The sequence below is a fragment of the Protopterus annectens genome, chromosome 3.part0 (assembly GCF_019279795.1).
Source record: "Protopterus annectens isolate FY-2018-M chromosome 3.part0, PAN1.0, whole genome shotgun sequence".
Lineage (NCBI taxonomy): Eukaryota > Metazoa > Chordata > Ceratodontiformes > Protopteridae > Protopterus > Protopterus annectens.
The window spans coordinates 442,744,279-442,769,371 of record NC_056731.1 but is presented as its reverse complement, the minus strand read 5'-3'; the positions used below and the strand labels follow the sequence as shown (position 1 = coordinate 442,769,371).

At 43.6% G+C, this 25,093-nt stretch overlaps 1 protein-coding gene across 1 annotated transcript in view; it reads right to left on the bottom strand.

Annotated features, from left to right (window-relative positions):
* The window catches only part of FYCO1 (FYVE and coiled-coil domain autophagy adaptor 1), a 2,135,985-nt gene that overhangs the window by 1,688,017 nt on the left and 422,875 nt on the right, over positions 1-25,093 (bottom strand). Inside the window, exon 5 of the mRNA XM_044064867.1 lies at positions 18,466-18,572. Within this exon, the coding sequence (XP_043920802.1) occupies positions 18,466-18,572 (107 nt within the window). The remainder of the gene's footprint in view (positions 1-18,465; positions 18,573-25,093) is intronic.

Here is a 25,093-nt window from a genome sequence, read left to right as displayed (position 1 = left end):
TTTGAGCATAGTAAGTGAGAGTAGAGGTATAGCCAAAAGAAGAAAGGGGGCTGGAGGGAGGATAACCAGGACTGCAACAGTGAATGCACTCGAACATCTACATTTATGGTAAGTGTACACAACAGTACTACGTTCTTCATGTTTCACTGTTGCAATCATTACATTTGGGCAGATTCCCAAAGCCAAGGTTGGGAGGAAGAATTTAAATAGAATTAGGACCAACTATAAGGCCCTGCAAGACTGCAGTGGAAAAACCAGCTCTGGATTTAGAAATAACTGGCAAATGATAATGCCTGGTGAAAGTATGTACAAAACTCCAGGGAGCAGCTTCTAGGATGTACCTTGTAGGGACGCCTCTGAGAAAGGCTGTAGAGGTAGATGCAGCCCTAGTTGAATGGGGTCTGATGCCCTGTGGGATAGATTTTCCATGGTGCTTATAGCAGAAATGAATGCAGTGGCCTATCCATTTTGAAATGGTTTGTTTGAAATAGCTTTCCCCTCTGTCCCTGCAGCAAATGCCACCAGCAGTTGTTCAGATTTCCTTTGAGGTTTAGTCCGGTCCAAGTAGAATCTAAGTTGTCTGTGCACATCTAAGGAGTGCAGTATCCATCCCACTTTGTTCTGTGGGTTAGGAAAGAAAGTAGGCAAATGAATGGACTGATTAAGAGCCACACTGTATACCACCTTGGGCATGATGGAGGGATTGGTTCTGAGGGACACACTGTCCGCATGAAAGATGATGAAAGGCTCCACTGCCATAACGGCCTGTAATTCAGATACCCTTCTTGCAGAAGTGATTGCTAAAAGGAAAGCTGTTTTACAAGAAAGGAATTTTAAATCTGCAGTAGCAGCTGGCTCAAAAGGAGGAAGAGTGAGTTTCTCCAAGACAAAGTTAAGGTCCCAGGCTGGAGATGGAGCTCTCCTGGGTGGCCTTAAATTTTTGGCCCCTCTGAGGAACTGCTTGAGCAGTGGGTGAGATAAGAGGGGAGGCTCTGTGCTACAATGAGCTGAAATGGCTGAGGCACGAATTTTGATGGAGGAAAAAGACAAGCCCTTATGAAGCATCTCAGTCAAGTATTGCAGAATCTGAGGTAAATTGGGCACTGCTGCGGTCATCCCTTGAGACTGGTTTCAGGCACGAAATATTTTCCATTTTGCAGCATAAGATTTTCTAGTACTAGGACTCCTTGCCTCTAAAATGATATCCATCACTGATTTACTGAGGGATGGTAAAGGAGAGATTAGGTAATTAACCAGGCTGCTAGGTTCAGGGTTTGCAGCTGAGGGTGCAGAATCTGGCTCTCCTGCTGAGACAACAGGGAAGGAGTCTGAGCGCCATGAGGCCAAGATTGACACACTGCGCAAGAGGGTGTATCAGTGTTGGCGTGGCCAGTCTGGTGCAATTAAAATCGTCCTTGGCTTGTCCTGTTTGATCTTTAGTAGTACCTTGGAGAGCAGAGGCAAAGGAGGAAAGGCATATACTGATAGTTTTTTCCAGCTGAAGAATTGAGCATCCACTTTCCAAGTTAGCTTGTGGGGAATCCTTGTGCAAAACTTGTCCAATTGATGGTTCTGGTGGGAGGCAAACAGGTGTATATCTGGGTTCTCCCATTTGCTTGTCAACATGTTGAAAATCCTTGGTTCCAATTTCCACTTATGTGGGTCCATGAGGTTTCTGCTTAGTCTGTCTGCCAGTGTATTTAGTTTTCCTGGCAGGAATTTAGCTTGTAAATTCACTTGATAGCTCAAGGCTGTGTTCCACAATGCCATGGCTAGTTTGCAGAGGGGGTAAGAATGTGTACCCACCTGCTTGTTTATGTACCACATGACAGTGGTGTTGTCCGTCTTTACCATTAGTTGTCCTTGAAGGCTATCAGAGCATTCTGTACAGCTAACATTTCCTTTTGATTTATGTGCAGGTGCATTTGACTTGGGTTCCATTTGCCCTGAATGCACTTCCCTGCCAGGTGAGCCCCCCATGCATAGTCTGATGCATCTGTTGTTAAGGTTTGGGCGGCAGGGGGTAGTGTGAATGGTAGACCCCTATTTTGGTGGCAGGCCTCTGCCCACCAAAGGAACTTTAGGCATAGGCAAGGTATGATGAATCATTGCTTCTAGATCCTGTGAATGCTGACACCATAGGCTTTTGAGATACCATTGTAGTTTCCGCATATGCAGCACTGCATATGGAATTTGAAGAATGAAGGAGGCCATGAACCCCAAGGTTTGCAGTATTTGCCTTGCAGATTACTGGGTTTTTGTGACCACTTATTTGAAGTAGGTTGTCAAATGAATCTGTTTCTCTGGCGTGAGGAAAGCCATCTGGGAAGTTGTATTTAAGCTTGCTCCCAGGAATATAATTTGTTAACAGGGTACCAGGTGTGATTCCTTTTCATTTATGGTGTACCCCAGACAAGTCAGTACCCTTTGAACAAAGACCAGATGATTCAAAAGTATGTCCTGGCTTTCTGCCTGAATTAGACAATCGTCCAGCTATGGGTATATTTGAATATTTCTTTGCCTGCAAAATGCAATGACTGGAGCTAGGCACTTTATGAATACCCTGGGTGCAGTAGATAAGCCAAAGGGCAGTGCAGAGAACTGATAGTGCATGTAGCCTGCTTTGAAGCATAGGTATCTTCTGCAAGACTCCCTGATAGGGATGTGCAGGTATGCTTCTTTTAAGTCTAGTGTTGCCAACCATGCATTTTTGCCTAGCATAGGAAGCAGCTGGTGAAGAGTCAGCATTTTGAATTTTGGAATCACCAGAAAGGTGTTTAGAGTAGAAAGGTCCAGGATAGGATGCCATGTATTGCCTTTTCTGGGTACCAGGAAAAGTCTTGAATAGAACCTTGCCCCTTTTCCTCTTCTGGTACCAACTGAATAGCCCCATGCTTAAGAGAGAGAGAGTGAGTACTTGATTGTGGGCCTCTGCCCACTGATTTGGGGGTAGATCTGGCCACCCGCTTGGTGTTGGTAACTTGTGGAAGTGAAATCTGTATCCTTGGGATACTATATTTAAAACCCATTTGTCCTGGGTAATGAGTTCCCAGTTTCTGGCATGCAGACCAATCTTTCCGTCTAAAGGAGCATTTAGTTGGGAAGTGCTTGGAAATTTTAAAAGCAAGTCATTGAGGTGGTTTTCCATAGGGGGGAGACTTACTACTCCCAGATTTGGGTGCAGAAACCCCCACTGCTTAGTCTTGTGTGTCCCCTGGGACTGAAACCTGGGGTTTCTGCTGTGTCTGGGTTTGGCTTGAGAAGACCTGGAAGGGGCTGGAAAGGACCAATTCTTAGAGGGCCAGTGCCTACTAAATCTAGGAGGGTAAACCTGTAAGAAATCTTTAACAGTTTGCATAGATTTAGCTTTATCTTCCATCTTTTTAAGGACTTCCTCAGCCTTGTTGCCAAACAGGCAGTCCTGATTTAAGGAAGCATCTAACAGTTTAGCTTTAACATGATCAGGCAAACATTTTGCTCCTAAAGCCAAGCATGCCTTCTGAGCACAGACCCAGTTTATCTTTAACATGACCAGGCAAAGATTTTGCTCCAAAAGCCAAGCATTACTTCTGAGCACAGACCCAGTAACAGCAGCCCTGCAAGAGGCCTCTAATGAATCAAATCCACATTGCAAAGTATGTTTTCCAACCTGTTCAGCAGAATGCAATAAATCCTGTAATTATTTATTTTCATCACAGTCAGGAATCAACATAATTTTCTGTTTAAGCAATCCAATAACATGTTGTTGATAATTTAACATATGAAACTGGCAGTTTAAATACCTAATGGCCAAGGTTGCAGAAGTGTAAACCTTCTTAGCCCATCTATCCAGCACGCTGGAGTCTCTATCAGAAGGGGTAGGATTTTTAGCAGTAGAATCCTTAATGCCCTTGGGTCCCTGTGAAATGGTCTCTGGATCCGCAATAGAATTTTTAAAAAGGAACTTGTGTGAATCAGGAACCCTGTAATATCTGTCAAGTTTTCTGGGAGCAGGAGGCAAAAAATCAGGGGCCAAACTAGATTCCGAAAAGGCATCATCAACAATGTCTAGTACAGGAGGTATAGCTAAAGGCCTATGCTGAGGCAGGAGTAAGAAATTCCTAAGCCTTTTTTTTGAATCAGAAAAATCCTGGCTTTCCCATTGGAAATGCTCCCTTAGAGTATGTAAGGTTTCACCAAAAGAAAAATCCTCTGGAGGGGAAGCAGAGGAAAGAGTCCTCTGCATCAGAATCCTCATAAGTAGATAAGGGCAAATTCAGATCATCAGAAAAAAACAGAAAAATCAGAATCCTGGTCAGAAGATTCCTAAACAGCTTCAGTCCTAGGTCTCTTAGAAGGGGGAGGTTGGCTTCCCCTGATTAGAATTATAAGATCTTCAGCCATTCTTATCATTTGTTTTTTAGGCACAGAGGCCTGAGCATGCGGCCTGGGTGTCGGTTTCTTAGGCATGGTTCGAGATTTAGGCCAAAATGAAGAAGAAGGTGTCGGTTTAATATGCAAGTCCATAGGCCTGAATACACCCTCAGAAGCCGGTGCTTGCACAGCGGGCTCCAGAACCATCCAAGGTAGAGACATTTGCAGGTTCCACAGTTGAAGTATCTCGCAGTATACCGGACTCTGAATGGTTCTCAGTAGAGGCCTGCGAATCAGAGAAGTAGCGGGTATCATAGGCTGCGAAAGCGCCTCACTGAGTACTGGCGAACTGGCGACTGGCTTAGGAAAACTGTCATCGGCAGCTTTGGACCTCGGCAGCCTGTCTCTGTCTTTAACTTTGCATTTTTTCGGAATCCCGGTAGTAAGAAAACTAATCAAAGTACAGTTGTGTACACTTACCATAAATGTAGATGTACGAGTGAATTCACTGTTGCAGTCATTACATTTGGGTAATACTGCTGGCAGGTTGCCCTCAGCCGGCCTGAATTCCAAAGTCTTGGGTCCTGCATCGGCTGCTGTCGCCCCTTCCCTGACGTCAGGTCGTCAGGGGTATAAAAGAAGCAACCAACGCCATTTTCTTCAGTTTTTCTTGCCCCAGATGTCAGGTGCCCCCAAAAAGGGTAGCCAAATTTTATATATATATTTATTCAGAAATACACCAATATAAATTTTACCTTCATCTATAAGCAAATACACCACATAGGTAGTATAAATCAGAGAAGGAAAGATAAGATCCAAATGAAAAAAGGGGGAAGGCGGGTGGGTAACCTGGACTGCAACAGTGAATACACTCAAACATCTACATTTATGGTAAGTGTACGCAACTGTACTATGTTCTTCGTGTTTCACTGTTGCAGTCATTACATTTGGGTAGAGTCCCAAAACTATGGTTGGGAGGCTGAAACTAGACAGCAGTAGGAGCGGCTATGAGGCCCTGCAGAACTGCAGTGGCAAAGCCTGCCCTGGATTTAGAATAGAGTGGCAGATGATAATGCTTTGTAAAGGTGTGCACTGAACTCCAAGTAGCCACCTCTAAAATGTCTCTGGTTGGTACTCCCCTGAGAAAGGCTGCTGAAGTGGCTGCAGCTCTGGTGGAATGAGGCCTAATGCCCTTAGGCACTGGCTTGCCATGGTGTAAGTGGCAGAAACGAATGCGGTGGCCTAACCACTTAGAGATAGTCTGCTTTGAGATAGGCTTTCCTTGTAATCCTGCAGCATATGCCACTAGTAATTGCTCTGTCTTCCTGAAAGCTTTGGTTCTGTTCAAGTAGAAGCGTAGCTGTCTGTGTATGTCCAAAGAATGCAGAATTCTCTCCCCCTTGTTCTGTGGATTTGGGTAAAAGGTTGGCAGATGGATGGCTTGGTTAAGAGCCACACTGGACACTACTTTAGGCATAAATGTTGGGTTTGTCCTCAGAGAGACCCTACCTGGATGAAAAATGATGAAAGGTTCCACAGCCATGAGCGCCTGTAGCTCTGAAACTCGTCTTGCAGAAGTAATTGCTAAAAGCAGAGCTGTTTTCCAAGATAAAACTTCATATCAGCAGTAGCAGCTGGCTCAAAAGGAGGCAGGGTGAGCTTTTCCAAGACATAGTTGAGGTCCCATGCAGGTATTGGTAGTCTCCTTGGGGGCCTTAAATTTTTGGCTCCTCTGAGGTACTGCCTTAATAAAGGGTGAGAAAAAAGTGGTGGCTCTGTATTGCAATGAGCCAAAATGGCAGAGGTATGAATTTTAATTGATGAAAAAGATAGGCCTTTGTCCAGCATCTCAGTTAAGTATTGCAAAATCTGAGGAATATTTGGTACCGCTGTATCAGTTCCTTGTGCCTGGCTCCAGGCACAGAATCCCTTCCATTTTCCAGCATAAGACTTTCTAGTACTTGGCCTTCTGGCTTCCAGAATGACATCCATCACAGCTTTACTGAGAGGTGTTTTTTGTACGACTACATTATCCGCCATGCTGCCAAGATTAATGTCCTGAGTTGGCTGTGCATGATCTGATGGTTTTGCTGGGACAGTAGTCGAGGTATTTGAGGTAAGGTCCAAGCTGGGTATAGAGATAAGTTCCTTAGTATTGGATACCAGTACTAGCGTGACCAGTCTGGGGCAATCAGTATCATCTTTGGCTTCTCCTGTCTGACCTTTAGGAGTACCTTGGGGAGGAGAGGCAGTGGAGAAAAGGCATATACTGAAAGATAGGGCGTCCACTTTCCATGCTTGTCTGTGATAAGTCCTTGTGCAGAATCTTTTTAGTTGGTAATTGAGAAGGGAGGCAAATAGAGCTATGTCCGGGCATCCCATTTCCTTGTTACCATGCTGAAGACTTGTGGATCCAGCTTCCACTCGTGGGATCCATGAGGTTTCTAGTTCGTCTGCCAGAGTATTTTCCTTTCCTGGCAGGAATTGTGCCTGCAGATGTACTTGGTAAGTCAAAGCTGTGTCCCACAAGGTCACGGCTAGTCTGCAAAGGGGGTAAGAATGTGTGGTCCCCTGCTTGTTTATATACCACATGAACGTGGTGCTGTCTGTCTTTATCAGTAGTTGTCACGGATGAAGTAGGTCCTTGAAGGCTGTCAGGGCATTTTGAACAGCTAACATCTCTTTTTGATTGATGTGGAAATTAATTTGGTTTGAGGACCATGTGCCCTGTATGCATCTTCCTGCCATGTGGGCTCCCCAGGCATAGTCTGATGCATCCGTTGTTAGTGTCTGCCGGGCTGGAGGTAATGTGAATGGCTGTCCCTTATTCTGGTGACAAGGCTTTGCCCACCATGGAAACTCCTGTTTCAGGCAGGGAATGAGAGTAATGACTGTTTCCAGGCTGTGGCAATATTTAGTCCAAACACTTTTTAGGTACCATTGAAGTTTCCTCATATGCAGTCTTGCATATGGAATTAGTAGGATGCAGGATGCCATGAAGCCCAAAGCCTGCAGAATTTTTCTTACAGATAACTGGGCCTTTGCTGCCAACATTTTGAAATAGGTAGTCAGTTGCCTTTGTTTGTCTGGCGTGAGATAAGCCATCTGGGTAGTTGTATTCAAGCTTGCACCCAGGAATGTTATCTCTTGAGAGGGTACTAGTTTTTATTTCTTTTTGTTGACTGTGTACCCTAGGCATGTTAGAAGTCTTTTCACAAACACCAGATGTTGAAGAAGAATGTCCTTGTTCTCTGCTTGAATGAGACAGTCGTCCAAGTAAGGATATATTTGTATTCCTCTTTGTCTGCAGAATACAATTACTGGTGCCAGGCACTTTGTAAAGACCCTGGGCGCAGTAGATAAGCCAAAGGGCAGTGCAGAGAATTGGTAATGCATTGAACCAGCCTTGAATCTTAGGTATCTTCTGCATGACTGTAGGATTGGAACATGCTGGCATGCCTCTTTTAGGTCTAAAGTCACAAGCCAAGCATTCTTGGCCAGCATGGGCAGAAGCTGCTGCAAAGTCAACATTTTGAATTTTGGAATGTCCGGGAAAGTGTTCAGAATAGATAAGTCCAGTACCGGTCTCCAGGCTTTGCCCTTATTGGGTACCAAGAACAGTCTTGAGTAAAATCCTTGTCCCTGCTCTTGCTCTGGTACTTGTTGAATGGCCCCCATGTCCATGAGGGATGAGACTTGTTTTTGTGCCTCTGCCCATTGATTTTTTGGCAGGTCTGGCCAGCCGTTTGTCTTTGGCAGAGTATGGAAATGGAACTTGTAGCCTTGTGACACTATGTTTAGAACCCACTTGTCCTGGGTTATGATGTGCCAGTTTTGAGCAAAAAGTGCTAATTTTCCCCCTAAGGGTGCTGCCAGAAGATAAGTGCTTGGTGCAGGCAGGGGGAAGTCATTGGGACTGTTTTCTGTATGTTTGTGATCTATCCTCTCCAGCTTTGGAGGTAGTAGCACCCCATTGCTTGGGCCTATAAGAGCCTTGCACCTGGGATCTGCCCCTTTGAGGTCTGTCTGACACAGGAAAGGACCAATTTTTTGTAGGCCAGTGTCTACTAAACCTAGGTGGCCGTACTTGTACAAACTCTTTGACAGTTTGCATAGATTTAGCTTTGTCCTCCATTTTCTTTAACACCTTTTCTGCCTTAACACCAAACAAAGTATCATGCTGTAAAGGTGCATCTAGTAATTTAACTTTAACATGATCAGGCAGATTTTGTTCCTTTCACCAAGCATGCCTCCTAATTACAGAACCCGTAACTGCGGCCCTGCGGAAGGCCTCCAAAGAATCAAAACCACATTGCAAAGCATGTTTTCCAACTTGTTCTGCTGCATACAATAAATCCTGCATTTCCTTGTTTTCTGCACATTCAGAATTTAACATTTTCTGTTTAAGCAATCCCATGACATGTTGCTGATACTTAAGCATATGAAATTGACAGTTTAAGGCCCTTATAGCCAAAGTTGCAGATGTGTAAACCTTTTTCCCCATCTATCCAGTGCCCTTGAATCTCTGTCAGAGGGGGTTGGGTTTTTTGCAGTGGAAGCCTTAACTCCCTTTGGACCCTGTGAAATAGTTTCTGGGTCAGCAGTAGGGTTTTTAAAAAGAAATTTGTGTGAGTCAGGAAACCTGTAATATCTATCAAGCTTAACAGGAGCTGGGGGTAAGGAGTCAGGGGTCAGACTAGACTCCGAAAACACATCATCTACAATGTCTAACACAGGTGGAATGGCTAGAGGCCTGTGCTGAGGTAGTAAAAGAAAATCCCTGAGCCTCTTTTTAGATTCAGAAAAATCTTGGCTCTCTCAGTGGAAATGCTCCCTCATGGTATGCAAGGTTTCCCCAAAGGAATAGTCCTCAGGAGGAGATGCTGAAGGTATAGATTTTTCAGCATCAGAATCCTCATAGGGGGGAAGAGAATATTCCTGATCAGAAGAGGAATCAGAAGAAATAGAAATCTGATCTGGAGATTCACAGTCAGTGTCTTGCCTAGGCCTCTTATCAGGAGGGGGATGGGAACCCCTGATCAAGGTAATCAAGCCTTCGGCCATTTTGAGCATCTGTTTTTTGGGCACAGAGGCCTGTCCACGTGGCTCTTGAGTTTGTTTCCTTGCTTTAGAAGGTGCTTTAGTCTTTGCCTTTGAAGCTGAAGTCGTTTTAATGTAAAGATGTTTAGGTCTGTTTACACCCTCAAAAGCCGGTACCTGCTCAGCGGCTCCGGACCCATCTGAGGGACTAGCGTCCGAGGCTCCAATACCTTGAGTATCCAGCTGCATGGCCGACTTTACGTGGGAGTCAGTAGCAGCCTGCGACTCTAAAGTAGCGGGTGTCAGGGGCTGCGAAAGTGCCTCACTGAGAACCGGCGACTGGCTTAGGAGAAGCTTCGTTGTCAATTTTGGGCCTCAGTTGTTTTTCTCTATCCTTTTCTTTGCGTTTTTCGTAAACTCCGGTAGTCGGATGGCTATCCGATGACATTTCAGGATAATTAAACTGGCGTCCAAAAAAGTTTAAAGCAAAATCATACAGACGCTTAATAGTGTGTTGGTTAAATCTAGCACAAAACCAACAACCAGTAATGTTGTGATCTGGGCCTAGGCAAGGAATACAGTAAGAATGAAAATCCTTATGAGGTATTTGCTTTCCACAAGAAATACAATTATTAATTTTTTCTGACATCGGTCTGGAGAAAGAAAAACGTTTCCCCAACGGGGTACTTAGCTTTATTGAAGACTTCGGATCTGAAAGTCAAACACGAAAATCTCAGGAGTCAGCCGACTGGCACTTGCGAACTGCTTCAGGCACCATGCGGCAAGAAAGACTGAAGAAAATGGCGTTGGCTGCTTCTTTTATACCCCTGACGGCTTGACGTCAGGGAAGGGGCGACGCAGGACCCAAGACTTTGGAATTCAGGCCGGCTGAGGGCAACCTGCCAGCAGGATTACCCAAATGTAATGACTGCAACAGTGAAACACGAAGAACATCGACATTTCTGGATAATTAAACCGAGAACCGAAATATTTAGAGGCGAAAATATACCGACGACGGATAGTGTGCTGATTAAATAAAGCACAAAGCTGACACCAAGGCACGTTGTGGTCAAGGTCTAGGCAAGGAATACATTACGAATGAAAATCTTTGTGAGGTATTTGCTTTCCACCCTGTTTGTTTTTATCAGTTGCTTTCCACAAGTAATGCAATTATTAATTTTTACTGACATCGGTAAGGAGCAAGAAAAAGTTTCCCCAACGGGGTACTTAGCTTTAGTTGAAGACTTCGGTTCTGAAACTCGAAAATGAAAATTTCAGGAGTCGGCCAACCGGTACTTGCGAACTGCTTCTGCTTCGGGCACCGCACAGCAAGAAAGACTGATGTAATGGCGTCGGCTGCATGTTTTATACCCCTGACGACCTGACGTCATGGAAGAAGGAACAGCAACCAACGCAGGACCCAATACTTTGTTAATCAGGCCGACTTGAGAGCTACTGTAAGCAGATAACCCCAAATGTAATGACTGCAACAGTGAAACACGAAGAACATCAGTGCATACACTTGAACATCTACATTTATGGTAAGTGTACACAACTGTACTATTTTCTTCGTGTTTCACTGTTGCAGTCATTACATTTGGGTAGATTCCCAAAGCTAAGGAAGGGAGGAGAAAGTTAGAGAGCATTAGAACCAGTTATTAAGCCCTGCAATACTACAGTGGCAAAACCAGCTCTGGATTTAGAAAAAATAGGTATGTGGTAATGCTTGGTGAAGGTATGAACAGAGCTCCAGGTAGCAGCTTCTAAGATGTCCCTGGTGGGGACCCCTCTGAGAAAGGCTGTAGAGGTAGATGCAGCCCTGGTGGAATGTGATCTTATCTCCTGTGGGGTAGATTTTCCATGGTGCTTATAGCAAAAATGAATGCAATGGGCTATCCATTTAGAAATGGTTTTCTTTAAAATGGCCTTTCCCTCTGCCCCTGCAGCAAAGCCAACTAGCAGCTGTTCAGATTTTCTGACAGGCTTAGCCCTGTCCACATAAAATCTAAGCTGTCTGTGCACGTCCAAAGAGTGCAGAATTCGTTCTCCTTTGTTTTGTGGATTAGGAAAAAAGGTAGGCAAATGAATGGATTGATTTAGGGCCACACTAGACACCACCTTGGGCATTAAGGAAGGATTCGTCCTGAGGGAAACCCTGTCTGCATGGAAGACAATGAAGGGCTCCACTACCATGAGGGCCTGTAATTCAGACACTCTCTTCTTGCTGAAGTGATGGCTAGAAAAAAGGCTGTTTTCCAAGAAAGTAATTTCAGCTCTGCAGTTACAGCTGGTTCAAATGGAGGGAGAGTGAGCTTTTCCAATACAAAGTTAAGGTCCCAGGCTGGAGTAGGGGCTCACCTGGGGGGTCTAGACTTTTTAGCCCCTCTGAGGAATTGCTTTAACAGGGGGTGAGAGAAGAGAGGTGGTTCAGTATTATAATGTGCTGAAGTTGCAAAGGCATGAATTTTGATTGACGAGACGGATAGGCCCTTGTGGAGCATTTCTGTTAAGTACTGAAGAATATGAGGTAAACTGGGCACAGTAGTGCCCGTACCCTGGGTCTGGCTCCAGGAACAGTATCTTTTCCACTTTTCAGCATAGGATTTTCTAGTACTAGGTTTCCTTGCTTCCAGAATGACCTCTAGCACCTGCTTACTGTGGGATGCTATTGGAGAGCTCAAGGAATTAGCAAGGCTGCAAGGTTCAGGGTTTGAAGCTGAGGGTGCAGAATCTGGCCTGCCTGCTAGGACAGCAGAGAAGGTGTCGGAGGTAGGTGCGATGGATCCAGCAGTGACATGCTACTCAAGAGGGGGTACCAGTGCTGGAGAGGCCAGTTTGGTGCAATAAGAATTGTCTTTGGTTTGTCCTGAACCTTCGAGAGGAGAGGCAGAGGGGGAAAGGCATAAACCGAGAGGTTTTCCCAGGTGAAGGATAGGGCATCCACTTTCCAAGCTTGACTGTGGGGAGTCCTTGTGCAGAATTTGTCCAACTGGTAGTTCTGGGAGGAGGCAAACAGGTCTATATCTGGAGTCCCCCATTTGTTCTTCAAGAGGTTGAACATTTTTGGCTCCAGTTTCCATCTGTGTGGGTCCATGAGATTTCTGCTTAGGTCGTCTGCCAGTGAATTTAATTTGCCTGGCAGGAATTGAGCTTGTAGGTGCACTTAGTAGCTCAAGGCTGTGTTCCACAGAGCCATGGCTAGTCTGCAGAGAGGGTATGAGTGGGTTCTCCCCTGCTTGTTTATGTACCACATAACTGTGGTGTTGTCTGCCTTTACCAATAATTGTCCTGGAAGGATGTGGTCCTTGAAGGATGTCAGGGAATTCTGTACAGGTAACAATTCTTTTTGGTTGATATGCAGGTGCATCTGACTCAGGTTCCATTTACCCTGAATGCACTGCCCTGCCAAGTGAGCCCTCCATGCATAGTCTAATGTGTCTGTAGTCAGGGTTTGGGCGGCAGGGGGGTAGATTGAAAGGGAGCCCCTTGTTGCGGTGTCAGACCTCTGCCCACCAAAGGAACTCTGTCTTTATATAAGGAATGATAGGAATCACTGATTCCAGGTCCTGAGAATGTTGACAGCATAGGCTTTTTAAATACCATTGTAGTTTCCTCATATGCAGTCTTGCATATGGAATTAGTAGAATGCAAGAGGCCATGAACCGCAGGGCTTGCCAAATTTTCCTTGCAGATAGCTGGGTCTTTGTGCTTTGTGGCCAGTAGTTTGAAGTAGGCTGTCAAATAAACTTGTTTCTCTGGCATTAGGTAAGCCATCTGGGAAGTTGTGTTCAAGCTTGCTCCCAGGAATGCAATCTGTTGGCAGGGTACCAGATGATATTTCTTTTCGTTTGTGGTGTACCCCAGCAAGGTTAGAAGTTTCTTTACAAATGCCAGATGTTTTAATAGCATGTCCTGGCTTTCTGCCTGAATTAGACAATTGTCCAGGTATGGGAATATTTGAATATTTCTCTACCTGCAAAATGCAATGGCTGGAGCTAGACACTTTGTGAATACCCTGGGTACAGTAGATAAGCAAAAGGGAAGTGCAGAGAACTGATAGTGCATGGAGCCTGCTCTGAAGCATAGGTATTTCCTGCAAGATTCCCTTATTGGAATGTGCAGGTAAGCTTCCTTTAAGTCTAAGGTTGCCAACCAGGCATGTTTGCCTAGCATAGGAAGCAGCCGTTGAAGTGTTAGCATTTTGAATTTTGGGATTACCAAACAAGGTGTTTAGAATAGAGAGGTCCAGGACAGGATGCCAGGAGCTGTCTTTTCTGTGTACCAGGAAAAGTCTTGAGTAAAAACCTTGTCCCCTTTCTTCTGCTGGGACAGGCTGAACAGCCCTGATACTTAGAAGAGAGAGAACCTGCTGTTGAGCCTCTGCCCACTGATTTGGGGGTAGGTCTGGCCAACAGTTTGGGGTTGGTAAGGCGTGGAAGTGGAATCTGTATCCTTGGGAAACTATATTTAAAACCCATTTGTCCTGGGTAATGAGTTCCCAGTTTTTGCATGCAGGACAAGCTTTCCTGCTAAGGGAGCAGGCAGTTGAGTAGGGCTTGGAAGGGTTAAGGTTAAGTCATTGTAACATTTTTCCATGGGGGTGTCTTACTACTTCCAGCTTTGGAAGTGGGAGCCCCCCCACTGCTTAGGCCTGTGTGTAGCCTGAGACTGTAACCTAGGTGGTCTGCTGTTCCTGGGTTTGGACTGAGAAGGGCTGGAAGAGACTGGAAAGGACCAATTCTTAGAAGGCCAATGCCTACTAAATCTGGGAGGCTGTACTTGCAGGAAATCTTTAACAGTTTGAGTAGATTTAGCTTTTTCCTCCATCTTTTTAAGGACGTCTTCTGCCTTGTTGCCAAACAGGCGGTCTTGGTTTAAAGGAGCATCCAGTAATTTAGCTTTAACATGATCTGGCAAGTTTTGCTCCTTAGGCCAAGCATGACTTTTAAGTTAATACCCAGTGACAGCAGCCCTGCAAGATGCTTCTAAAGAGTCAACACCACATTGCAAAGTATGTTTACCAACTTGTTCAGCAGAATGCATTAAATCCTGTAAGTCTTCATGTTCAGCACAGTCAGGAATCAACATAATTTTCTGTTTAAGTAGTCCCATAATATGCTGCTGATACTTTAACATATGAAACTGGCAAATTAAGGCCCCAATGGCCAAAAGTAGCAGAAATGTATACATTCTTACTCCATCTGTCCAAGGCCCTGGAATCAATATCAGAGGGGCTAGGTTTTTTGGCAGCAGTAGCCTTAATGCCCTTTGGTTCTTGGGAAATGGTTCTCTGGATCCACAGTAGGATTCTTCAAAAGGAACTTGTGAGAGTCAGGTACTCTGTAATACCTGTCAGGTTTTCTGGGAGCTGGAGGTAAAGTGTCTGGGGCCAGGCTAGATTCTAAGAAGGCATCATGTACAATGTCCAGAACAGGAGGGATAGCTAAAGGCCTGTGTGGAGGGAGGAGTAAGAATTCCCTAAGCCTCTTTTTGGAATCAGAGTAATCCTGGCTTTCCCAGGGGAAATGCTCCCTAAGAGTATGCAAGGTTTGACCAAAGGAAAAATCTTCTGGAGAGGAAGCAGAGGGAATGGAATCCTCTGCATCAGAATCCTCACAGGTAGATAAGGGCAAATCCTGGTAATCAGAAGAAACAGAAATTTCAGAATCCTGATCAGAAGAATCAGAAGGAAAATCAGTTCTACATCTCTTAGAGGGGGAAGGTTGGCTTCCGCTAATTAAAGTAATAACGTCTTCAGCCATTCTAAGCATTTGCTTTTTAGGCATATGGGCCTGACCATACGGTTTGGACTTTGGTTTTCTAGGCGTGGGTCGAGTTTTAGGCCTTGATGAAGAAGATGGCGGTTTAAAATGCAAATCTGTAGGCCTGAATACACCCTCAGAAGCCGGTGCCTGCACAGCGGATCCAGACCCATCCAAGGTAGAGACATCCGCAGGTTCCATAGTCAAAGAAGCATCTTGCGGCATACCGGACTCATGGGTCTCAGTAGAGCCCTGCGAATCTGAAGTAGCGGGTATCAGGGGCTGCGAAAGCACCCCACTGAGTACAAGCGAACTGGCGACTAGCTTAACGGAAATGTCATTTGCAGTTTTGGACCTATGAGGTTTGTCTCTGTCTTTATCCTTACATTTTTTCGGAATATCGGTAGTCGAATGGCTTACCGAAGAAATTTCTGGATAGTTAAACCGTGTACCAAAATAATTTGCTGCGAAAATATACAGACGACGAATAGTTCAGGGGTTGAATAAGGCACAAAACTGACAGTGAGGGACGTCGTAGTCTGGGCCTAAGCAAGGAATGCAGTACGAATGAAAATCTTTATGAGGTATTTGCTTTTCACAGGTAAGACAATTGTTAACTTTTGTTGACATTGGTTAAGAGCAAGAAAAAGGGTTTCCAACGGGGTACTTAACTTTTTTCGAAGACTTCGGTTCTGAAACTCGAAAATGAACATTTCAGGAGTCGGCTGACAGGCACTTGCAAACTGCTTCTGCTTCGGGCACCACGCAGCAAGAAAGATTGATGTAATGGCGTCGGCTGCATGTTTTATACCCCTGACGACCTGATGTCATGGAAGGAGGGACAGCATCTAACGCAGGAATCCAAGACTCTGGTCTTCAGGCTGGCTGAGGGCTACCTGCAGGCAGATAACCCAAATGTAATGACTGAAACAGTGAAACACGAAAAACATCTGAGTCATCATCAGTAGGGTTAATGGGCTTCCAGCCACCCCTCTGTTTGAGAATTTCCAAGATATCCCCACAAGAGATATCATCAGAGGGGGACCGTGAGGACCCTTCTGACTCACCTAAGTCAGTATCTGATGTGACAGAGTCCTGTGGGGAGTCCAGATGCTTCCTCGTGCAAAGTCTCTTCCTGGGAACCTCCTCAGTGGAAGCTTCTGGTGAAGTCTCGGAAGAGTAGGGCTCAGCCAATGGGGTGACTTGAGGCTCTGGGTCTTTACACTTTTGAGGGACGAGTGAAGCAGAGGTAGACACAGGAGCTTTGGGGGAGGAGGTTGCTGGTTCTGATGATGTGGGCACCCTAGGGGACAACACTCTCCTCATGGTATCAAAAGCCCCCCAGCTCCAATGAGAAGAAACCCCTGGATCCGAAGAAGCAGGTGATCTCCCTTGCACCGAAGCTGTGGGATCTGAGCCCTAGGTAGGCACTGAGCTCAGCAGCACTGAAGCTCCGAAAGGTAAAGTGGGAACAGAGAGGTTGGTTTGACCATCCTCTCCGGACCCGACTGGTGAGTGTCAGCTCCTAGACTCCAAGGTCGGCACCGAGGAAGTCAGAGTAGTCGGAACCGACAGACCTGGAGTAGGTGTTGGCTCCGGCAGTTCCACGATCATCAGCTCTGAACACTTCGGCTCCAAAACCTCGAGTCGGATCGGAGGAGGAACAGAAGTAATGGACTGGTTCTCAGTCGGGCCTGAATCCCCAAGGGTTGGCCTCGGTAAAATTTTTGCTAGTGCCGGTGTCTGTAGAAGCCTCTGCACCACACAGTCCATATCCTTATCAGAGTGTCTTGAGGACCAAGAAGAAACTATGGAAGAAGCCAGTAATTGTAAAATAGGTGGATTAAGGGTAGGTGAAACCGTCACCAAAATCAGGGACCGGCTCCTACCAACAAAAAAAACATCGGCTCCAAAGCTTGTGGCATCGAGGTAGATGGTCTGTCTGATTTTTTTGGGAGTCAATGAGCTTTTCTTTGGCTCCGATCCAGAAGAAGTCTTTGAAGATTTTGAATGCCTATCTTGGGTATTGACCTTATCTAATGAGTCCTGAAAAGCAGACTTAATCAGTCCTCTGACAATCAGTTTACTTTTTCTCTCTTGCAGCACTCTAGTACTGATCGAGTGGCATATGGAGCAATTTTCTTGGAGGTGAACCTTCTCCAAACAATATACACAGTCAGAGTGTCCATCAGTGATGGACATCATCTGTCCACACTTAAGGCATTTTTTTAAACCAGATTTTGATGTTTCCTGGGACATGTCTACAGTTCTAGAAAAAGCAATATCCACACGGAATCTATCTAAGAAGAATAACACACCTGACTAGAAATACTATGAAACAACTAGTAAAGCCTTCTAATTTAAACAAGCTATAATATTAAGAAAGAAACAGCCCTAAATAAATAACGGGCTCACTAAAAAACAATACTTAAGCCTTGTTATAATACAGGCAATCAAACTAACTACAACCACACCACACACAGTTAGATGCACTGTAACACAGAAATCTAAACTGTAAAAATTTACAATAAGCTAAGAACTATCAACACTTAGAAGAAAGGGGAAAGGGAGTTAAACTAGGCCTAATAAAAATGCCCACAAAGAACAGAAAGAAAAAGGTACACTATTTCACTATTTGTAATTCTCTAAATTAACTAACTTGTTTACAATAACAACTACTGTATAGAAGAGGAAATTGTCAAAAAATGTAGTAAAACTTGAAAAAAATACTTATATTCACTGGCCGGAGCTGGTGAAATGCCTGATCTGTTGCAGCGGCAAACGAGATCTGAGGGAAGCATCAGTGTATCATGATATAGGGAGTAGGCCACAAGCTGGTTGAACACCTCGAGCTTTTGCATTTGGCCAAGTCGGAGCTGAGGATCGGCTCCGAACCCATCAGTGAGAATGAAGGCGAGATAGAACAACTTCACATCAAAGGTTTTATAAAAGATACAAGTCATCTGGTGCCATAGCAGCAGCAGAATGAGAAACATGTTACCCTTGCAAAGGGGGAAGGTCTGGCAGTTTAAAAAAAAAAAAAACACAGCTAAACAAGTTGGACACTGATGCAAAACAAAAAGTCTGTTGTTCCAATACTGTTGCTAAAGTCCTAACCAAAGGCAGGTAAAACATATGTGATATTTGTCGCACCTCTACTTCCTACAGTCATAGGTAATGCAGAAAATATAAAATATGATACCTTTAGTAACTCTTTAAAGATTTGACACCTTTGAACTACACTTATGGACAGATACAAAACTCCCCTCAATCCACTGTAAACTTAAATTTGCACACATTATGTGCTTACCTTGTTATACTCTTGTTCATCAAACACTGTTGTAGGGTGTCAGCAAGTCGCTGGTGCACTAGGGAATATCGGATGAATGCTCTTCCCTTCCCAAGAGATGTTTTCAGCTTGAAACAAAAAGCACAACACTAAAAGTCAACATGAGAATGATAGAATACATCAGCTGTTTATGACTGACATAAATCAGTACAAAGGGCAGGATGGGACACATTCTAACTTTAAGACTATATTTTTATGTCACTGTTTTATACAAAAAAAAAAGTTTTTTGAAGACTTACTACACTTCCACATTTATTTATGCACACCTGGACACCATCATCTTCAGTACCCTTGTTTGCTCTTTTTCTACTACCACAAAGTTTCTTATCTTCTAACTTGTGTGGTAGGTCTCTCTCTCACTCATTAGCATAGCAGACCTTAAGGTGATACTGACAATGTTCAGGTCTGCATCTCAGATAATTATGCACTGCAAAAAGTCCAAAAGAATGTAGAACCCCAATGCCTTCATCAGGCAGGAATTTCTGACTTCCACACAGAGCTGTATAGGTATGAACTGCTGATTTGAGAACCTCACAACTTCTATAAACCTGTTCCACTGACAAACATGGTTGCCCAAGTGGAGATAATTCAGGAAAGCAAGTCGGTGTCGCTTCCTGGACAGGAGACTGCATGCCCAAGCTCAATACATCTCCTACTTTAGTTCTTTAAGGATTTAAATTAAGTCCAGATTCAAAGCAGTAGACTGAACGTGAACAGTCCCCACCACTGCATCCTACATCTGATAGTTACTTTTGCAAGATTTACTTTTTTATAGAATTATTAACCTGTGGGGGGTGGAGTTTGCTGGCTTCTAGTAGTACCACACATTCAAAATTGTGCCCCTATAGGCAGATTAACAGATATACTTAAAATGTAACCTTGCTTATTACAGTGTTAAGAGTTCATATTTTGTCACACGTTCTTGCTGTTGTCTTAATGCAGATTATGAGTGAAATGGGTCATTTAACAAACATTAAATTAAGAACAAGCAAAACCAAATTTTTTACTTGTTTGCTTTTCATTTTTTATATAAGCAGTACAGTCAAACAGCTTAGATTAGCAAAAAAAAACTGTTGCATTTAAGTACTATCAGAAAAATAAGCCTTTGTGAACATTTTACATCTGGCTTCATTTGAAGGGTGAGACAAACTTAATTGATCATTGTTAATTCTTTGGGTGCTGGATACTTAATTTCAAACTTTAATTTAACAACTTTGATAAGGGAAGGAAATGTTTTGGACTTGGATAAACTCTAACCTTTGCCTTTCTCATAAGATATGGTATTGTCAGGAGTTTGATAAAGGGAAAATTAGTAACAAGACACAATAGCTGAGTGTCCCATTGTTCCATAGTGCATGTATACCTAATATTCATAGAAACCTCACAGAAAAGCATGAGAAGGTGCATGGAACAGGTTTCTATAACAAACTGCAGTAATACACAACACTCACAGTGATAATTTCTGTGAACAAATCACTAGAGCATTTTAAACATGAGAGACTTAAGAAAATGTACATCTTTTCTAGGGTTGGGTATGTGGCTGGACCTTCAAGGTCTTCTCTTATCCAGTCTATCTTTTGGTTGGACATCCTCATCTCCTCTTCTCATCTTTCTGTCTCTCCCAAGTCTGTTTTAATAAACTATATTCTTGCTTTCTACACGTGACTGAATTATCACACAGTGATCTCCTTGACCTTCTCTGCAACTGGGTATACTCTGGCTTTAGCTATGATGTTCTCATTCTTTCATCTGTCCCACAGTGCCATCCTACTACCTATCTCAGACACTTCACCTCTGTCATCTCAAGCTTCGCTGCCAGATATTCTGTACTATACAAAAACACTGGTCACACCACTGTTTTGTACACCTTATTTTGACACTACTTTTAACATTTTTCTATGACAAACTACCCTTGACACTTTGGGACAGATGGCCATAATACCTCTGACTCTTCTGGCTTTGCCCTTCTCATTCAGATTTCCTTTCTCCTTAACCGGACCTCCTAGATACGTGAAGCTGTTAACCTGTTCTACTATTTACCTTCTATCTCTATGTTTAGCTTCTTCTGAATTCCGAATTATATAAACATGGAATGTTAATCTTATTTCTATACACTACTGCTGTTTTAGCTAGAAGTTCAGGTCAGTCGTAGATTTTCTTTAGAGACAGCACAAATCTTTATAAGAAACTGCCTTCAAAGTAATAATGCTTCACAGAAAGAATGACCCAAGACAACAACGCTTACAGAAGAAGAATAGGGAAAAATATTAGACCATAGAGAAAACTCAGATTCTCTTCATATTGGTGGGAAAACTATACTGATGCATGCTTCCCCTTGGGAGGTTATCAACTACAAGCTCAAGAGAGTCACAGAGGATGTAGGGCATAAAGCTGATGTCTGGATGTAAGCTGATGTCTGGATGTATCATCTTCAGAACTGAGAGCCCCAGTAGGAACTCCAGTCCAATGAGAAGAGAAGTAATCAGTGCAGTCACAAAGAAAAGGACCAGGGGGAGGAGGGAGTGAATACTGCAAAAGTGATGAGAAGGACATCTACTGTTATGGAAAGATTTTACACAAATGTACTATGTCCTTCCATTTCACTGTTGCAGTATTCATTACAACAGGGAGAGTGCCAAAGAGCAGGAAGAAGAGAGGGAGGAGGAAGGACCAGCAGAGCTCTCTAGGAACCTATGAAGAATGGCTCCTGCAAAACCAGCTCTAGCTCTGGAAATTCCATCTAACTTGTAGTGCTTGGTAAATGAATGCACAGAAGTCCAGCTAACTCTTTCAAGAATACAACCCTTGAAAAAAGACCCAGATGAGGCCACAGCTCTAGCTGAATAAGCCTTACCAGAAGAAAGAAGCTTCTTACCATGAAAGGAACAAAAAGAAATGGCTTTAGAAATCCAAAAGAAAACGTTTTCTTGGACACAGCAAATCCTAAGGACCTAGGATGAAAGGAAACAAAAGAGATGATCAGATTTAAAAAAAAAAAAGTCTCAGTCTTATCCAAATAAAAACTGAGTTGTCTATGTACAAGTAACATGTGCAGGACCTTCTCACTGGCAGACTGCAGAGAAGGGAAAACAAATGGGCAAATAAATACACTGATTAAGGGACAACTCATTCACATCCTTGGGCATAAAAGAATGATTAGTACGAAGGGACATCCTGTCCTTATGAAACATCAAAAAAGGAGGGCAAGCCATAAGTGCTTGAAGCTCAGACACCCATCTGGCAGAAGTAAGGACTAACAAAAGTACATTCTTGCAAGAGCAATTTTGCAAGGAAGCTGAAGCTGCAGGCTTAAAAGTAGCCTGGGTCAATTTTTCTAAAACAAATGTAACATCACAGGGAGGAGGAACAGACTTCCTCGGGTGCTTAACATGAAGTAATTATTTAGCTTCAAATCTAGACGCTAAAGGAGGTGATAAAGGCAGACAAGCAGAAATAGCTGACAGGTGGAATTTAATAGAAAAATACGCCAACCAGGTATTGAGCAGTTCACACAGATAAGAAAGAACCAAAAAGGAACATCCACAGAAAATAGATCCAGGTTATGAGAAAGACACCAAACAGAAAACCTCTGCTATTTGGATAAGTAGGATTTCGTAGTAGTTGGTTTCCTGGCCTCCTGCAGGACCCTAAGCACATCCTCATAAAAAAGGTGTCTATGTGGAATCAAAATTCTATCACCCACATGAGTGTTGAACAGTGGAAAGGTGGGGGATGCATGACTGATTCCTAGTCTTGTGTGAGTAGGTCAACCCTGTGAAATAACTTGTGATGACTGCCCTTGGCTAAATGCAGAAGAAGAGAGAACTAGTGCTCGGCCAAAACAGTCACCAACAAGATTTTGGGAGCACTCTGTTGCATTTTGAACAGGACTTTTAGAATGAGGGGAAGGGTAGGAAAGGCATAAAGAAACATCCCCCTTCCAAGAAAAAGAGAGGGCATCCGCCTTCCAAACCAGAAGACCTGGGACTCTGGCATAAAACAGAGGAAGCTGTCTGTTCAAAGGAGATGTAAAAAGATCCATATGAGGAGTACCCCAATGGTGGACAATGTCCAGAAACACATCCCTGTGAAGCATTCAATCATGGGATTGAGTTATGGACCTGCTCAGAGAGTCTTCCACAGTGTTCTGACCTGAGGGAATATAGACTGTCTGAAGTGTCACTAGATACTGGATAGCTAGTTCCCACACTAGGACAGCCAACTGGCAAAGAAGATAAGTCCTTGTTTCTCTCCCATTTGTTGACATACCATATCACTGTGGTATTGTCTGTAAACACCTTGAGAGGTCCTGGGGAGAAGAGAGGATGGAAGGCCTGAAGAGCCAGCAAAAGAGCTCTCATTTCTTTGACATTGATGTGTTCTTTCCTTTGATGAGACAACCAGATTCTCTGCAACTTTACAGAGCTGAATGCTGCCCCTCATCCCACATCTGAAGCATCTGTGAACAGCTCCTGAGAGGGAAGAGGTGGATGAAGAAGAAGCCCTGGATTGACAGTCAACTGCTGAATCCACCACTGAAGTTCCTGCTTGAAACATGGAAGAAGAGGAACTAAAAAATTGAGGGAATGAGAATGCTGAAGCCAAACTGACTTTAGAATCCACTGAAGTTTTCTCATGTATAGTTTGTCAAAACGGAGCATAGGAAAGATGGAAGCCATGAAGCTCAGAGCTCTCAGAAATTCTCTGGCTGCTACAGAAGACAGAGGAAGAAGGAAATGAAAAAAGAAAATGAGAGTTAGGGTCTTCAGAGGTGGCAAGGATGCCAGAATAGGAGCAGTCTGTTTCCTGCACCCCAGAAAAACATGATCCTAAGAAGGAGTCAGAAAGGACTTTTTGAAATTTATAGTGAATCCCAGACTATGCAGAATGGAAGTGGCAACAATGGAGATTTTGCAACAAGGGCTCTGGAGAGGATGCCTGAAACAGGAGGTCGTCCAAGTAGAGAAAGACTTGGATCCCACTTAGCCTGCAAAAAGTAATCACAGAAGTGAGGCATTTGGCAAAAACGTTTCAGGCAGTAGAAAGGCCAAAGGGCAAAGCAGAGAACTGAAAATGACAGGAAGCAACAGAGGAACGTAAAAACTTCCTGAAAAGAGGAGGAATTGGGATATGAAGATAAGCATCCTTGAGGCCCAAAGACACCCTATAAGCCTAAGGAAGCAGAAGAGGGACCAAGGTCTGAAGGGACAATGGTACAAAAAGAGGGGACCCTCAGAAAGGGGTTTACATGAGACAGGTCCAGAATAGGACTCCAAATGCCCTCTTTCCTGGGCACCAAAAACATTTTGGAGTAAAACCCCTTCCCCCTTTGGGAAACTGGGACTTTCTGAATAGTTCCCAGAGTCAACAGATTTCTAAGCACCCCTGGAAAAGAGGGCAACTGCTCCTGAGGGGGCTGAAGAATTCACATAAAAAGGGGGAAGAACCGTCCAGACCATGAAATACCCTTGGCAGATAATGGACAAAACCCAGGAGTCCTGAGTAATCTTTAACCAAACAGGATGAGAAAAGGAAAGATGAAGAGAAAGAGGAATGTGGCTGAGAAGAACAGGATAGTCAGGCAGCACCTGGTTTGTCAGGAAAAGGAGATTTCTGGGGCAGAGAAGTCTGGGTAGCTTTAGCAGAAGGAACCTGCTTCCCACCCTTCTTACCCTTGGGGGAAGGGTGAGACTGCCTACAAACAAAGGCTGCCTTATTGAGGTAATTTCTCTAAAATGTAGGCACAGCAGAAACAAAAACATGTTTAAATTCCTGCAAGGGCTTGTCCTTATCTTGAAGAGACAAACAATTCAGCAGCAGCTTCACCAAACAAGTGTTTGTTATCCAGAAGAGCATCCATCAACGTAGCCTTAATATCAACAATAAAAGGTTGAAGCTGAAGCTAGGAATATCTCCTCATCACAGAACCAAGCCCTAGAAGAAGCATCTGCTGCATCATAAATACACTTAATTTCTTCACAAGTTATAGCTAGTGAGTGGGACAAAATGAAAGTAAAGCTTAAAAATAGGGTAGAAATAAAATAAAAAAAAACACATGGCTAAGAACTAACAAGATTTTATTAGAGGGTCTGACAAAAGTTAAAGTATTGCAGAATAAGTGGAATCTCACAGAGCAAGAAGAGGTGCAACTGCAGAGTGCTAAAGGGAAAATAAGGAAATATCTATATAATATGCATACGTTTAGAAAGACTGCTGTTAAGCAACTGTTTTGATAACTCCAAAACACAAAACCTCTTAGCAGAATGATTAGGCAATGGAAGAAAGGGTTGTTGGCAAACTTAGGGAGCCTATAACAACAACAACAAAAAAGATCCTGTAGAATTATTGGAGATATTCTGGAAATGTTATGAAAATTTTTATAAAGCAGAGGAATGTAGGAAAAAAAAGAAAGGACAAATGGAAATATTTATGGGAGGCTTAAGTATGTGAAGGTTAGAGGGAGATGAGGCTCAATAATTAACAGTTAAGCTAAAGGGGATGAGATAAAATGGTGATGCATAATTAATCTGCAGGCAAGTCTCCAAGGAGTAGATGGTATTCCTGTGGAAGTTTGGAAGCTAGAAGTGAA